The sequence below is a fragment of the Condylura cristata genome, unplaced genomic scaffold, assembly GCF_000260355.1.
Source record: "Condylura cristata isolate star-nosed mole 26May11 unplaced genomic scaffold, ConCri1.0 scaffold00025, whole genome shotgun sequence".
Lineage (NCBI taxonomy): Eukaryota > Metazoa > Chordata > Mammalia > Eulipotyphla > Talpidae > Condylura > Condylura cristata.
In genome coordinates, this window is record NW_004567126.1 from 24499854 (window position 1) to 24516847 (window position 16994).

At 36.2% G+C, this 16994-nt stretch overlaps 2 protein-coding genes across 3 annotated transcripts in view; one reads left to right on the plus strand and one right to left on the minus strand.

Annotated features, from left to right (window-relative positions):
• PIH1D2 (PIH1 domain containing 2) lies at positions 1–6414 on the plus strand. Of its 2 annotated transcripts, none has more exons than XM_004695909.2 (5): positions 1–177; positions 1061–1184; positions 1529–1774; positions 2089–2354; positions 6397–6414. In XM_004695909.2, exons 1-5 carry the CDS (start codon positions 1–3, stop codon positions 6412–6414), a joined length of 831 nt encoding a protein of 276 aa, XP_004695966.2. The 2 variants fall into 2 exon arrangements, with proteins under 2 accessions (XP_004695966.2, XP_012585289.1); XM_012729835.1 differs by lacking the exon at positions 6397–6414 and adding an exon at positions 4301–4759.
• The window catches only part of DLAT (dihydrolipoamide S-acetyltransferase), a 23471-nt gene continuing 11294 nt past the window's right edge, over positions 4818–16994 (minus strand). Inside the window, exons 8-14 of the mRNA XM_004689269.2 lie at positions 14897–14964; positions 13797–13889; positions 13378–13485; positions 12696–12811; positions 9447–9609; positions 8776–8912; positions 4818–8214 (exon numbers count right to left, since the gene is read on the minus strand). Of these exons, the coding sequence (XP_004689326.1) occupies positions 8085–8214; positions 8776–8912; positions 9447–9609; positions 12696–12811; positions 13378–13485; positions 13797–13889; positions 14897–14964 (815 nt within the window). The 3' untranslated portion in view covers positions 4818–8084. The remainder of the gene's footprint in view (positions 8215–8775; positions 8913–9446; positions 9610–12695; positions 12812–13377; positions 13486–13796; positions 13890–14896; positions 14965–16994) is intronic.

Here is a 16994-nt window from a genome sequence, read left to right on the forward strand (position 1 = left end):
ATGGAGACATCTTCTAACGGTCTGCTCACCCAAGTTACTCAGTTCTGGAACCTCCTAGATGATTTGGCTGAAAGTAACCCTGAGAGCTATCAGAAGTTCATTCAGCAACAGCTCAAAGAGGGAAAACAGCTCTGTGCTGCCCCAGAACCACAACTCTGTATACAGACCAGGATTCTGGTAGGTAGAGTTGATGCCCAGGGGTGGGAGGTCCTGAATGAAATGATCCTGAAGTAACCCCAGAAGAGCTTGCCCTTAGCTGTTGCTTACAAAATTAAATGGACACACAAAAAAATCTGAGAGAAACCCCATTCTAAGTGGAAAATGAAATGCAGTGTAGGAGAATGTGTTGAGGCGTAAGAATGGAGGTTCATATATAATGTTATATATTAGGGCGAGCCATTTTTTTCCTGGGGACTGAAATTTAAAAGGAATGCAGTGATTTGGCAGAGAGTCATAGAGTTAGAGCTTTTTCAAATAAAGAGAATTTCTGGGCTTCCCTGGTGACACAGGGGCTAAAGTCTTAGTGCTATCACCAACCACTGTGGCAGGAATTCTATCCCCAGCAAGGCTGTGGAGCTGACCCACATGGTACAGCAGACCTCTCCTCTCTCCCTGCTGCTTCCCTCAGCAGTGTATTTCAGTAGACCCACCTGTTCTGCTCCCCACTCTGTGGTGAATGCTCTCACCACCTGCTTCCTCCCTCCCCTCACACCTCTGGCCTACACCCCAGTTCTTGTATATGTGAATGAAAAACGTTTTTAAAGAGAGAATTTACTTGGTCAGGGAGATAAGGAACTAATGAAACAGGGTCAAATTAATTTGAAATAGCTGCCTGGCTCACTCCTTTCTTCCTCCTCCCAGTTCTTCTGGGAGCACCAAATGGATTCTTGGTGAATATCCCAGCTTTGTGAAAATCAGGTAACAATATAACTTTCAAGCAAGGTTTTAATATATGGAATGACTTATGTGAAGTTCTTCCTTTCCCAATTCTGTGATGAGAATGAGTTACTGAAAAATTTAAAAGTAGATTTTGAGATATGCAAAATCATTTTCTTTCTAGAAACCAAAAGAAAAAATACTTTTTATCAACCTATGTCAGTGGAAAAGAATCCCAGCTCCCCAGTCAGGCACTCATCCAGTACCTCTATGTGTTGGCAGACCAGAAGACATGTCTGAGACATCAGGTACATAGAATTATGGGAGAAAAAGCACATTTTAAAAAATTATTGGAAATAAGAATATGCCAGCTTTTACTTGTCAAAATGCATTCCAAGTAAAAATTTTCATCTACTTATAGCTAATAATGACCTAGAAGTGTACCTTTTTGCAAACTGCATACTGTTTATTTTTCCTAGTAATTTGTTTTGTATTAACCCAAGTAAAATGCCATCATTGGAATTTTGTGTCTATTGCACCATTCTGATTACCTCTAAAAATACAGGAATAGAATATATAGCTTTATCAGGATATGGCTTATTATATCACCTAACAGTATCACTAGTGAAACAAGGTTCTTTATTACACACAGATGTTTACACAGTTCTTGATGTTGCCTACAATCCTGACGTTCTCCAGGCAACAGAAAAAGACCAGGAGAAAAAAGGTCAATTGATACAGATGACCATGAAATGTATTGAAGAAAAACTCCATTTCACTCTCTCACACTCTTACCATATTGCAAAATTTAAAATAAAAGGAAACATTCAAAGAATGAAACAAAATCTGATGGGAATTCAAACTGACCCAACATATTTAAGCAAGAAAATGAGAAATGGTAAGTTAATTAATGTAAGGGAATGTGAGAAATTAACCAATTTTTTTAAAACCTTGTGTACATTTTGCAAATTAGAAGTCTTGATTTTGGGAGATGAGAAACTTTAGAAAAATATAGATATTAGACATTAGAATATTAGTATATCCTCAAAGAATTTTAAATCCTGTAGACCTTTAAACCAAATTCTTATTTTTTTTAAGATCCCAAACTAGGTACAGCTTTAATTGCCATCTGGACTAATACTATATGTATTGTACAATAACACATTTCCTGATATCTTACTAATTTTGTTATTCTCCCCTTTTTTCATAAAGAACTAACCCTTGATCAAATAAAAAGCAGTACTATGAACAATTCAGATCACCTTCCTCAACTTTTACTGCCGAAGGACCAAGTTCCAGGAAAAGCAAGGTGTCTGATAGAAGAGATTTCTAGTACAGAAATCCAGGTGGAGATAAAGAAACCAGACTATGAATTAAAACTTGTGGAAGATCAGAATGAGAATCCACTGAAAATTGAATTAAAAGTCGAATTACCTGGTGTTAATTCAGTATCTGTTTGTGAGCTTAGTGTTTCAGAGGTAAGTTGAATAGGTAATACTGTAAATTGTGTCAGTCATCATTCAATCTCGATGGCTTACAATAACTTGCCCAAGATACATGACAGCTGTGCCTGCTCTGCTCCCTGAGTCTTGCACATTTTAAGATAGAGGGAAAGGAACAATTCCATCAGAGATATGCCATTTACATGGCAAAGCAAGCCTAGAAATGGCCAAACCACATTATGGGTCCTAAAACTTCCTCTCAGACATAGAAATATCTCTTCTACCTACATTCTGTTGGGCAAACTTAAGTCACAAGAACAAGTCTTCTATCAACAGGGCTGGGAAGTATAGTCTCACAGGAATCACAGGAAGTCACAAGACAGGGATATATAATCCTCCTACAGAAGAAGGGCAAATAATTGGCAATAGTCCTACAGTCTATCACAGATAACCCTCTTCTCAAAGGAAGAAATCTCCAATCACAGCACCAGGCTCCAAAGTGTAAGATTTTGCTATTGTAATCTGCATTCCATTCCTTTTGAACCACATGCCATAGCTAAGACAAGCTATTTACTCCTGTAACCCTCTGCATCATATGTGGAGCAGACAGAGGATAGCCAAAATTAACAATTCAGAAATGGAAAAATATGAGGCGGTGTTTCTGGTGCGCAGCAATTCTGAAATCCCAGCAAGCAGATATTGTCAAGGATCCCTTTTCTAAGGTAGAGAATGTTACTGCTTAGGTCCCAAGACAGCGCTCATTGATTATCTCGCCCCTTATTCCCACTGATTTCCATTACCTTCAGCTCCATTCTCTGGGAAATTTTATTTTTTTCTTTCTTTTCCATTCTATACCTTGGCCAAATCTGAAAAGAACATTAAAGACTCATCTTTAAGTGCTAAGCAGTATTCCCAGCCTATTTGCTACTCGGGTAGAATCCAGATGTTTTGTTAGTCTGGAATGATAGCATTTTATAGCTTGATTCAGTCAGTCGGTGCCACACACATTATTTTTTCATTTTTTAATGACCCTTGTCTTAATTGCTGTAATTTTGGCAACATTTAAAGCTTTACTGAAGTCCACTTTAATCCACTCAGAGGTTTTAATAAAGGGCAAAAGTATCTAAGAAGCTGGTCTTTAACTCTATAGATTGTCCTTAATCAGTGTTTGTTGATAAAAGAAAATAAGTAATTCTCAACTTTACTCTTTACTGGTAAAGGTAAAAATTAGTTCCATTTTTCTAGTCCTGAAATCTTAAAAGTTCTGGGCTGTGTATTTCAAATGTAACCAATGGGAACAATGCAGGCTCCCAACATTCCATTCTCCCACTTTTGCTAAGTCCACAAATTAGTTAACTAGTTACATTATTTATCCTCTAAATTGTGATACTTTCACTAAAGGCTTTATCAATATAAAAGTACATTTTTCCATTGCTTAGGGAAACTTAAAAAGTTTCCTTACTGTGTGTTGGTCAACTCCAAAGTTAATGCCATGTATTTTAGAATTGCAGGGCTTACGAGTGGCCTAGGAAGGAATAAGCCTCAGCACTATCACTGCTATGGACTGAGTTTGATCCCCAGCCAGAGTGCTAATCCAACATGCCCCATCAGACCTCTCCAGTCTTGCCCACTGCTCAACTGAGCAGTGTATTTCAATAAATCCACCTGTTCTACTCCCCTCTATGGTGAATAGTCTCATACCTACACCTGTTTGTCTATGCAAAAATAAAATATATTTGTAATATGTATATATATATATATATAAAACGAAAAAATGCAAAATACATTGTCTTATAAAACGTTTAGAATAGCTGCACCCAACTTTGTGTTTTGCCAGTTGCAATTCTCCTGCCTGTAAATGGGATCCTGTGTTGGGAAAGTAGTGAATAAAAACAAACAATAATCCAAATAATCCAAATTATAGCCAGAACATATTTTTATAGTTTCATCTTATAAAATCTTTCTTGGTTTATTATTCTTAGGATGATTTATTGATTGAGGTCTCTGAGAGGTACAGATTACACCTGAATCTTCCAAAATCCGTGAATACTGAAATGACTACAGCAAAATTTATCAAGGAGAAAGCAACATTAATCGTCACAATGCCGTTGGCATAAGGGAAGAAGAACATTGTGTTTTGGTTTTCAGTGCTTAAAACTTGAATGATAGGGCTTTCACTATGGGGGAAAACTTGGTTTATCTTAAACACTAATTCCCTATTTTCTAAGTGTGCCTTTTGATGGAATGAGATTTTCTTATCATTTGTCATGTTTTCTCTCTCTAATTCATTCTTTTACCTTCTCAAACTTGGTCATGAGTAGATACTACTAAAAACAGCATTACCATGACATACTTGTTTTGAAGACATTTGTAGAAACCCTAAATGATTTAAATTCAATTGAGAAAATTCTGTTTCCAAATAATGTGAGAACTCTTGGTTTACTGGTTGAAAAAAATGTGTTAAAACCTAGTAAATTTTTATATGAAGAATAAATCCCAGACTGTGCAAGTTTTTTATTACCAGGATGGCCATAGTGGTTTAGGTTTCCTCCAGCAATAAAGATACAGGACCAATAGAATAACATGCAAACCCATGCCTCTATAAAAGTTCTGACAGAAGTCCAAGCTACAGAGGCAGACCTTTTAATATCAAATATGGATATTGGATTGTCTGTGGAGTGGATACAACAGTACAGTTACTATAGTCAGACATTGTAACATGATCCAAAATAGCTGTAACTCAATTTTAAAGGAATTCACTTTGGGACAAGTATCTTTTACCTAAAAAAGATAATCAAAAATACAGAGGTGAAGTACTTTTCAATTCCCACTCACAAAGTTTTCAGATAGTTGTTCAATACAAAGGTATCAGCTTTCCATATCATATCCCAAGTAGTGTGCACATCAAACATTAACCATCCCTTGTCTTCTAGATACAAAACAGCTTCCTTATAATTACTATTCTAGTCAGCATAGAACATTAAATAAAGTTGATTATAAAGTAACTAATTTAAAAAAATTTAACTTCAGAGACTAATGTTGTATATGTAACAAACTATTGATATGACATTTTAAAATAACTATAATTTTCTTTAACATGACCTGGGTTTGAATTCTAACTGTAGGATGTCCTAACAGTAACACATCTATTATATTCTTCCTATCTCTCAAAAAACTAATGTTATCACTTTACCTTTTCTTCCAAAACTACTTCCAGCACGTATTTCCTAGAAACGCCCATCCCTAACCTGCTTTTGCTCTCAGCACTGTAGTGCCACCTACGTGAGCAGCTGTGTGTACTCACTAGTAAAATGCATAGCAAGATCTAACATGTTTAATATTTAAATGGTAATGTATATCCAAGAACAGTTCCACCTCTCATTATGGAAGGCAGCTTTGCTGAAAAACATAATGGACTGTGTACTATACTTTAAATTTTAATCTTTTAACACTTTTTTCCCTCAAAACTGAAATATTTTGAGATGTACTTTAACTATCCCTGATTTAGAGATTATTTTTCTACAAATATTTCAAATCAACTGTCAGCGGTAATTATTTTTCCAGGTATTCCAAAACTTGTACATTATTATGAGGTGAGGACCCCTCATGTGGTCAACTCCTCCTGTAGACCAGGCTTTTGGAAACTTAACTCACAAATCTCAGAGTAGAGTATCTTAACAGAGTCAGACTACACACTGATCAGGCGAATGTGTCACACTTTCGACCCCTCAACGTGAGGTGCTTCAGTAACTCCTTGAGCTTATTAAAGCTAGACTGTGATTATATTATTCTAAACAAAGTCCTAATTTTATCAATTCTATAAACTCTAAATGTTTAATAGTTTATACATACATTGCCACCCCTGAGTCTTACTTAATATGAAAATTACCATCAGATCAAAAACTAGACCAGACACATTGAACAGTTCACTTTTTAACCAATCCAATTTTAACCAAAAACACTATCTCTTTATCTTTCAGTTCTGATAAAGAAATAGAGTGAATTCATATTTAGATTATATTCAGATTAATTTTTAACTCAAAAAAATTTGAAGGCAACTTTTTATTTCTCCTGCAAGGGAACAATAGAGCCATAGCATTAACAAAGAATGAATTGTCATTGTAGTTTCATATATTTGAACAAGATGTGGCTCATACTAATGATGATCCCTTGTAATAAGCTTGTTCCTTCTGCATAATCCTAAATTTGAGATAAAATTGTCAGATACTGGAAAACTGAATTAATGTATTGAACTGTCTGTATAACACTAACAAGGGAACAGCCATAGAAAATATGGAGCGTCACTTAATGTGCCAGGTAATAATAACCATTGGAGACACTTTAGTACTGAAAGACCTAATTTCAGAGTATACCTCCACATAATTACACATAACGAAGCAACAGACTTACAGTTATAAACAATTCTGGATAGGATAATATAATCATCCTAAGTTGATGTTATTGAAACATCATAAATTGATGTTATTGAAACATCAATAGACAGTCTGGAATTGATCCCAATTCATTTTTTATTATCCTGAATATCTTTCTCTTCCATTCTTAACAGAAAAAAACCAAACTCTTAACAAAATGGTTGAAAAAAATTAGGCTAATAAATTAGCAAACTATATAATTTTTTTTAATAAATGTGCAGGGCCTTCTTAGTTCACATATGACAATGCTAGGGTGGAAAAACACAAAACAGTTTTTTTGTACACATTTGCTTACTTTACCCAAGTAAGAATGATCACTTGTTTTGGTCGTCATCTTTCAGCACTCCACACTGGTCACCAATATATCTCTTTCTCCTTTTCAAACAGTTCTTGGTGATAAATGGACTTTGGCACACATCCAACACTAGAAACCATTATTTTACATATGTTTTACATATTTACACTTATAGTTACTTGCTGCAGTTTTCGAAAGTTACTTGCGTAATAAATTCTGGTAGTTAAAATTTGTTTGCAAGTACCCACCAGTTAATGGAGAAAAAAATTCCACTTTCACAATTTCTCCTGTTAAATCCATCAGTACATTCTTTTATTTGGAGGTAACTATAGAATTCTGCTCTCAGCATTACATTTAAGTTGTTAAAATAAATACCCACACAAATTCTCATTTATACCAAGTAGTTGATTTATATTTATAATCTTCATCTCAAGGGGGTAAAACAACCATTTAGGAATTCATAGAAAAATAAAGAACAGTGGATTGAAGAGGTCTAAAAAAACGTTGACTTTCAAAATTTATTTTCCTTGAAGTTCTCTACCCTTCTTATCCATGATAGATCAGCTCATGTAACAGAAAATTTTAAATTAGGGTTAAATTCCAAAGCTATACTTCAAACCCTTCTCCAAGAGACTGATTTTTCTGACTTTTCCCCTCACATCTAAACAAAACATTTAAGGCAATTAAATTTCAAAACCTCAAATGTTACTTTTATGTACATAGCTCAACAGGGAATCACCATTCTAACATTACCATTTCCCATTGGAAGTACTGATCACCAAAGGGCTAGGTCACACATACCTTGACTAGCGGAGTACAGAGCTTAAAATCTGGCTTTTATTAAATGTGCACAATATTTGAGTGTAATTGGCATTGAAAAAATTCAATAATGCCCATTACAAATAACTTATCTGAACTGACTAAAAAATAACTGGTTAACTTTAAAAAAAAAAAAAAAAAACCTGTTTAATAATATATAAATATCTTGATAAGAATGAACCAATATGACTTCGGAGTGTCTAGAAATTCTTGGGTTAATTATAACAACATGGTGACAGGTTTTTCAAGGTACTTTCTGAACTCAGCAAGCCACTGTGCTCCAACAGCTCCATCCACAACCCGATGATCACAACTGAGTGTAACAGACATCATGCTAGCCACATCAAACCTAGAAAAAGATAAAAACATAGCTAAGTATTCTGAAGGCAATCACTAGCTTTTAGTCATCAGCCCAAATGCCAACTTCTATCCCACAATCCCAACCTGGTAATGTTATTTCCCACCTACAATTCATGTCCCCTATACCACTGCTCAAAGTAGTAGCTTGAAGACAAAGACCAAAACAAGAGCATGGGTAAGTAAACTACAGGCCAAAGGTCAAATACAAATTTAGTGGAATCATTATGCATTTCCTATGCGTGCTTTTACACTACCATGGCAGAGTATTTGTAAGAAAACTATATGCAAAAAGCCTAATATATTTACTATTAGGGATCTTCAAGAAAAAGAGACCCTATTCTTGACCTACAGTAAATATGACTGCTTTTAGTAAAATAGGAATTGCTATCATAATCTTTTTTTCTATACTTATTTCTGATTCTCTCTAAATCTCGACCATCTACTATATCATGCCATGCCAACAAATATAAAATTGAAATCAGAGCCAAGTACAAAGTAATGAAAATTAGCTTACAATTCTATATTTCTCTCTTCATTTTTTCATACTTACCCTTTCTCATTATCTGCGGGAACCAGCCTATCCTCTGAAGCACCAATTGCCAAAATACATGCCTGAGGTGGGTTAATAATGGCAGAGAAATTCTTAATTCCAAACATTCCTAAGTTGGATATTGTAAAAGTGCCACCCTACAGAAAAAAGGTTAAAAACAGATTGTGTTAATAATGTGTCAAATGAGAAAAAAATGATAGATGTTTTGTGAAGAGATATAAAGATAACCTTTTACTTTAAGGCCTCAAAACTACAGAAAAAGGAAATTGCTAAGTATATGAGGTGATAAATGTTAATTAACTAGATTATGTTGATATTTCACAATGTATACATATATGAAAATATCAAGTTGTACAGTTTAAATAGATACAGTTCCTATTTGGTAATTATCTTTCTATAAATTTAAAGAAAACAAAAAAAGGGCTTAATGGAATATATTTTACTAAAACAAAATTACAGTAAGAACAAAAGTCAGTTGGTTTTTGCATACTAGCTAGAAAATGTCTTTTTTTCAACTTATGATAGACTGTTCAATTCTTCCTTATTTTCAGGACTTTGTAGTAGTGTAAATACATGGCAGGATCAGAAGACAGAAAATGGAGTAAAAGCATAATGCTCAACCCTAAAAGTAACATAATTTTTAACATTAGTAAGTTAAACAAGCACCTTACCTGGAACTCGTGCGGCTGAAGTTTACCCTCTCTTGCTTTGGTTGCTAAAGAAACAACATCATTAGCAATGGTTTCCAGTCCTTTTATATGTGCATTAAATACAATAGGTGTGATGAGTCCTGCAGGAGTACTAACGGCAACACTGACATCAACAACGTGATTTCTATTTAAGAAGAAAAAAGAAGGAAATTTCAATAATCAACAACGTTTATTTAGAACTTTTATGTCAGGGTAAGCAAAAAGACTCATATTTACTTCAATCTGTGCTGCAGTTATATCAGAGATATATTTCTTGAGTTTTACATTTTGTGTGACATATTTTCATGGGTTGTTTTGCACTCTCTAAACTCCCATACTTGCCTTGGCTAATGTAAATTTAACTAGAAAAAAAGGCTCAGCATTCAATGAGAATTAAACAAAAAAGAACTTGTCATATTCTGAAAGACAGTGGATTGACTAAAGTTGAGAGTACAAACAGAACTTGAGCAAATGAAAGAAAGAGCAGAGGAAAAGGACTGCACTATGGGAGAAAACAGTGAGTGCTCAGGATGTCGGGAATATAAAACATAAAAGTAGGATTCCTAATCTTTTCTCTACTATAGGAACCTCTGCATTTGGGTGCCTTCTCAGAATATGGTTTTTAACACAGAAAGTAAAATGCTCAAATTACAAAAAATAAAAGCATATTGAATTTCAGCTATCAAATTATTTTAAAAAAATGTGTTTCTATATTAATAAGCTTTTGCAGCATATAATAATGGTTATAATTTTGAAGTAGTAGTGAGTAAAACTATTTTAAGACATCTGCAACCACTACAATGTGATATGAAAATAACTGAATTTTAATGGCTACCAGCACAAGTTCTATTAATACCTTGTTGATTTGTTCTCTACAATAGGAGAAAATGTTGAATTTCAGTTAGCGGTTAGTGGAAAAGAATGATTCCCCACCCCCCCATCCAGTTCCCTATTCCTAATTTGTATACATAGTATGCCGGGGTCTGTAGGACCCTGTTAACGTGTCCTACAACTGAGATAAAGCTAAAACTTTACATGAAAGAACTCCGGCTATTTCAAGGCACAAAATTAAGGAAATGAGTTTTTGCACCTGCTAACACAGAGACCTGCTCTAATAAAAGTGTGTGACCTTTAGCAGTAAACACAACTGGGCTCTAGGCAAGGCAACACACAGGAAATACTGCTTTCTTAAGGAAGTGTCCTGTAAGAGGCAAAAGAGAAAAGAGGAGAGGAGAAGGCCCTGTGAGCATCAGCAGAGGCTGGAGTTACGCTGCCAGCAGCCAATGAATGGCCGGAGCAGCTAGCCCTAGAAAAATGAAGATTTTCCTCTAGAGTTTGTGGAGGGAGTACAGATCTACCAGACCTTGACTTTGGACTTCTGGCCTTCAGAACCATGTTAAAAATGTTTGCTGTAAGCCACCAATTTAGTAGCCCTACGAAATTAATACAGATGTTCTTCTGGTAGGGGGCGGTGGGGGGAGGGGGGAGTGGAGGGTGGTGGGTGGTTAGGGAAACCAAGGAAAAGTTAAAATCAAGAAATTACCTGATATGTTTGTTAAAACTGAAAAATGGCCGAGAATTCTCCTGGGAAATTTCAAAAGAAATAGAAATATACAGAAAACTAGCCCAGCTTAGTTTTTATTAAAATCAGTTATGATAAGGAAATCTTATACCAATAGAAAAAAAAAAAGGATTAAATTTGAACATAAATTCTGAAGCAATAAGAATCCTAGACCTAGAAGAAAACAAAAGCTTAATAAGTTCCTTGACATTAGTTGGAAATATAGTTCTTCATCTGACACTAAAAGCAAAGGCACCAAAGCAAAAATAAACCAATGGGACTACATCAAGTTAAAAGCTACTGTACTGCAAAGGAAAACAACAATGGACATAAAAACACTAACTTTTTGATCTATTCGTCTTTATGGGACATTTAGTGTTGTTTCTGTATACTGGCTACTATAAATAATGTTGCGGTAAATACAGAGTACGGGTTTCCTTTCTAACTAGTGTTTTTATGTCCTTCGGGTAGATTCCTAGGTGTAGAATCACAGGATCATATGGTAGATCCATTTTGGTGTCCTGAGGAACCTCCAACAGCTTTCCATAGTAGTTGGACCAGTTTACATTTCCACAGCAATTTAAAAGGGCTCCTCTATCTCCACATCTTCCCCAGCATTTGTTGTTCCCAGTTTATTTAATGTGGGCCATGATCACTGGTGTAAAATCATTGTGGTTTTTTGATTTGCATTTCCCTGATAATTAGTGAATATTTTTTCATGTGTTGTTGGCCATTTGTAAGGGAAATGCAAAGTTAAATCACACTAAGATAGTACCTCATGGGGCTCTCCCTGGTGGGTTAAAGCACAGCAATATGAAGCTATCATAGCCACTGCAGCATGAGTTTGATCCCGGACCAGGGAGGTGACCCACATGGTGTGGCAGACCTCTCCTGACCCACCCTCTGTTCCCTTCAGCAATGTATTTTAGTTCCTTTGCATGTTCTGCTCCCCACTCTGTCTCTAGTAAATCTTCTCACTCCCAGACCCAGCACCTCTGTCCTGTACCCCAGTTCTGTATGCATAAATAAATAAAATCTTAAAAAAAAAAAAGGATAATACCTCATACTTGTCAGGATGGCTGTTATCAAAAAGACAAGAAATAGCAAGTGTTGGCGAGGAGCTGGAGAAAAAGAACCCTTGTGTATCGTTGATGGAAATGTAAACAGATATGGGTGTAATCATGATATAGTACAGTATAGAGATTCCTCAAAATAGAAGAACCCTATGATATAGCAACTCACCAAAACTAAGTTTCTTTCCCTAAAGAGTGGGCATGAAAGCACTTAACTCCAAGGTTACCATGAAAGTTAAATGAGAACACATATGAACAACAATGAGCACCATTTCAGTCACAGGACACCATATTAACAAACAATGCTTTTGGTTTTGTTTTCAATCCTGACCCCCTTAAAATCCAGCACAGCTAGTTAATGAACAAAAAGGATTTAGTCTGCTTTGTGAGAACTGTTATCAACTTAATACACATATCTCTACACCTCTTTTTCCTGAACTCTATCTCATAAGTAGCTTTGTGTGCCTGTGGAAATGAACTCATCACCTGCTCTGTATTCCATTTCTCTTAACCCCTTACACTACCAGCTAAACATTAGATAGATAACACAAGAAAACTGCTAATGAAATATACTTTCCCCAGAAGTGCTATACTTACTGTCTTATAACTGTGTCCAGCCAAGAAGAATTTGCTTCAGGAACTTTTAAACATGCCAAAGCTGAAGCTTTTATGATGAAGTCATTGACAGAAATTTTGCTTTTCCCTTCTAACATCTGCAAAGACAAGAAGCCATTGTAGTAGTACTGAACAAAGTAGGTTTAAAAGAAATGAATAAAACAATACATTGGACATGTATGTTCCACACTTAATTTCAAAGTAAATGTATTAAAAATAGCTGTAATATTTTGACAATAAAAGTATGCCATCATCATTAACCTCTAACAAGTTACAAAGCTCTGCTAATGCTTCATTTCTTCATTTACTTGTTCATTTATTTATCTAATACTTGAGTCTATTTTGTGCTGTGCATATAACCCTATAGCCCAGTGGGAAAAAAAGATAAAAAACTCTGCTCTCCAGGAAAGTATCTACCAGAGGGAATTGAGGAATCTGCCATCCCAGTGACTAGGCTAGGCTAAAATGGATCCATGGCAAAGTCAGTGTCAAATATGTTTTCATCAAGGGTTAGGAAGCAAAGAATTTCCAGGATGTTCTCTACAAGTTAAAATTGACATTCATTTCTCATCATCAATCAGCATACTCTATCAAAATATAGGGGCAAAAATATAAGTGCTTGGTGGGGAAAAACACTATTTTCAGAATTTATAGACCTTTTTACCTTATTAAGTTCTTTCCGTACCAACAAAACTTCTCCCATATTTACATCAATAGAAAGGTAATAATGAGGTATGGTCTGCTTAGACTGCATTAACCGCTGTGCAATAACCTAAAATGAAGAGATTAAAGAATCAATTATCTTGAGTTGAGATCTTACCTAATACAGGCCCTGTCTGCTCCTTTGTCCCACCTCCCCAGTAAGGCTTACCCCAAGTATTTTTTAAGTTAGAAAATGGAGGACCACACTGTAACTTAGCTCCTTCTGAGAGTATTTAATCAGAGCTCAACTCTTTAACTAATCATCCAAGATTCTCAACTCAAAACAACGTTCCTGAGACTGTTTCAAAATACAAGTGCAATGAAACAGTCTAAGAATGATGCCTCCAACAGTGCTGGTGCCAGATTTGTGGTAAAACTTACTCGACGAATGTTGCTGACAGGGATATCTGTGAAGACACCGGTGGGAACTGCCGCCACTCCTGGAGCTGGAGGAGGCACAGTGGCTGCTGGAGCCTGTGGGTGGAAAAACTCTTAGTAACTGTGGTTCGACTATAGCAGAAGCACCAGATTTCAAGTGCTTGTGACTCCTTTACAGACCTTTAGCAAGAGTTCAAAGGTTTATATAAAAATAACCATTTCTATCCTGAAGGAATAAAAGGAACTCAGATTTGGACTGCTTAAAGAGTTTTGTTTCTTAATTTTTATACTTAGTGCCATTATTCCTGAAGCCAGTGTTTATATTACAGTATTTTGTTGTGTAAAATTTCTTCAAGAATAACTAAAGTCTTCTTAAATTGAAAGAATTAAGAAAGATAAATCAGGTAATCCATATCCTTGAAAAGTGTTAGAAAACAATGACAAATCTTTGTTTGCAGCTGATATCCATATGTCATAAATAGAAGGTAGACATAACTAGTTATATACATAAAACTTAACAATCAATCAAACAATTTTCAAGCATTCGTTTAAAAACAGGGCCTGGGGGCCTCCCTGATTTAGGGGGTTAAAGTCTCAATGCTATCAAGCTGTCACTAGCCACTACAGCCTGAGTCGGATCCTCCACCAAGGAGCTGACCACGTGGCGCAGCAGACCTCTCGTGTCCTGACTGCTGCTCCAGTAAAGCAGCAGTTGTAAATCTGGTTGTTCTGCTCCCCATTCTGTCTCTGTGAATCCTCTTACACTACCCTCCCAACTCTGGCCTATACACTAGTACTTGTATACATAATAAAACAAATATTTAGAAAATAAAAATACGGTCTCAATTAGGGAAGGATATGATAGAAAAACTTCAGTGCCACTATTCAGAAAAAAGAAAATTTGGAAAGCAAGCAGTGTACCATCTTTGCTTTTATACATGAATGACAGCATATTCATATCTCTATATAGCTAACCACTGGAGTTAGGGAAAACACAGCCTGGCTATTAAGTATCAAATACTATTATGAGAAGTTCCAGTAGGCTGAACAAAGTCTCTTGCCAGAGTAGAAACTGAAAAATAATTAAGTTGAATGTAACTCACAGGAGCAGCTTTAGTAGGCACAAAGGAGTCAATGTCTTTCTTGATGATTCTGCCTTCTGGTCCCGTCCCTGAAAGAGACACACAAGAACCACAATTAAGAGGTGTATCACACTGGTCCCTTCCACATCAGCACTCTAAGGAGATTCAGAATTTAGTTATCAAAATACCTTTACATTGGCTCACCTCTAGGGAAAAGAAAAAAAAAAACTGGTCGAATGATTCATCATCACCCTCAAGGCATACTTTTAGAGGGATTCTCATATGCAGTTCTTCCCAACTCTTTCATCATTAAAACTGAGTTGGCTAGGGTTGTTGTCCTCACTATGAGCTCTAGAACAAAGGTGGCAGCACGCCTATCAGATACCCAGCCTTATAAAGGACAGAAATCATAACCTCTCCATACATCAAAGGGTTCACCTGGACATTGCTGTCCCTGAAGAAGAAGAAGAAAGCTGTAGTGTCACCACCTTAAGCTAAGCTTTAGCCACTCACAATAATTCCCTGACTATTAGGAATCAGTGGAAACCCTTCAAATTCCTTTTCCTACCTCCCTAAGAAGGGACCTCAGGCCATCATAAAGTAATATGGTATAAAGGGGAAAGTACCAGAGGAAAAGTAAAACCTGTAGGGTTGTTATAAAAGGAACATAAACTAGACAGATGATTGTGGTCACTTAGTCTCATCTGGCCTTTAGTCTCATCTGCAGAACAGATACTATAATACCAGCTCTGGTCACAGAAATTCTGTGATAAAGATAAAATAACAACGAGAAAGTGTTCTGCATCAAAGAAATATAAAACATTATGTGGGTAGTCTTGAAGCAAGTCAAATTATTAACATCAGCATTTAGGTTTTACTAAAGTTTCTCCCCAGAATGATTCCATTTTTATATAATTTGCTAAAAGTCTGTCCCTTCAGGAAGGGGAGGGAGACTGAAGGTTAAGTTTACAGCCAATAGTTTAATTACTCATAATACACCCTTATGAGAAAAAGTGTCCTCGTAATATACTTTTATGAGGAAAAAAACAACAACAACAACAACTCTTCAACAACAAAATTGGGAATTTCTATGTTGGGAGCTGTGCCCACAGAGGGCATGGAAGCTGTGGACCACACATGCCATCTCCACAACCCAGTATTTTTCCCTATACATCCCATCCATTTAAATGTTTTTGAGCTATATCCTTTATAGTAAACTGGTAATAGTAAAATGCTTTCCCAATTTCTTGAGTCATTCTAGCAAATTACTAAACCTGTGGAGGGAGTCTTGGGAACCTCTGATTTATAGTTAGTAGCTCAGAAATATGGATGGCCTCCAGGACTTGTGACTGGCATCTGAAAGGGGAGGCAGTCTTACACAACTGAGTCCTTAAATCTGATGGCTAACTCTGGACAGCATCAGAATAGGACTAATGGTTGGACATCCAGTTGGTGTCAGAGAATTGATTGCTGGTGTGGAGAAACTCCATCTATTTGGTGTCAAAAAATACCACACAATCATCAATCCTTTCAGTGGATCACCACTACTTCTTTTTATTTATATATATAGTGTATATATGTATATATATAAGTGTATATATACATATATACACACACTTATATATATATATATGTGTATATATATATATATATATATATTTAAGATTTATTTATTCGTACAGAACTGGAGTATAGGCCAGAGATGTGGAGGGTGAGAGGATTCACCAGGGACAGAGTGAGGAACAGAACAGGCAGATTGACAAAATACACTGCTGAGGGGAACAGCAGTGGGCCAGGAGAGGTCTGCCGCGCCATGTGGTCACCTCCGGGGCAGGCGGGGATCGAACTCATGCGGAAGTGGCTTATGTCTCCTAGTGCTGTGCTTTAACCCACTGCGCCACCAGGGAAGGCCACCACTACTTCTTACTACAAAATTTCTTCAACTTCATCAAGTCTATCATTGCCCCGATGCCTCCACTATCATCCTCTATTAGCTCCCTTTTTACCTTCACTTCCTCCCTACTCAGCTTACACTATATATGGATCATTGTTGTAATCACTCCCTCATCAAACTCTCAAGTGTTTGCCTTCCAGTGCCAGCGCCAGATCAACTTAATGT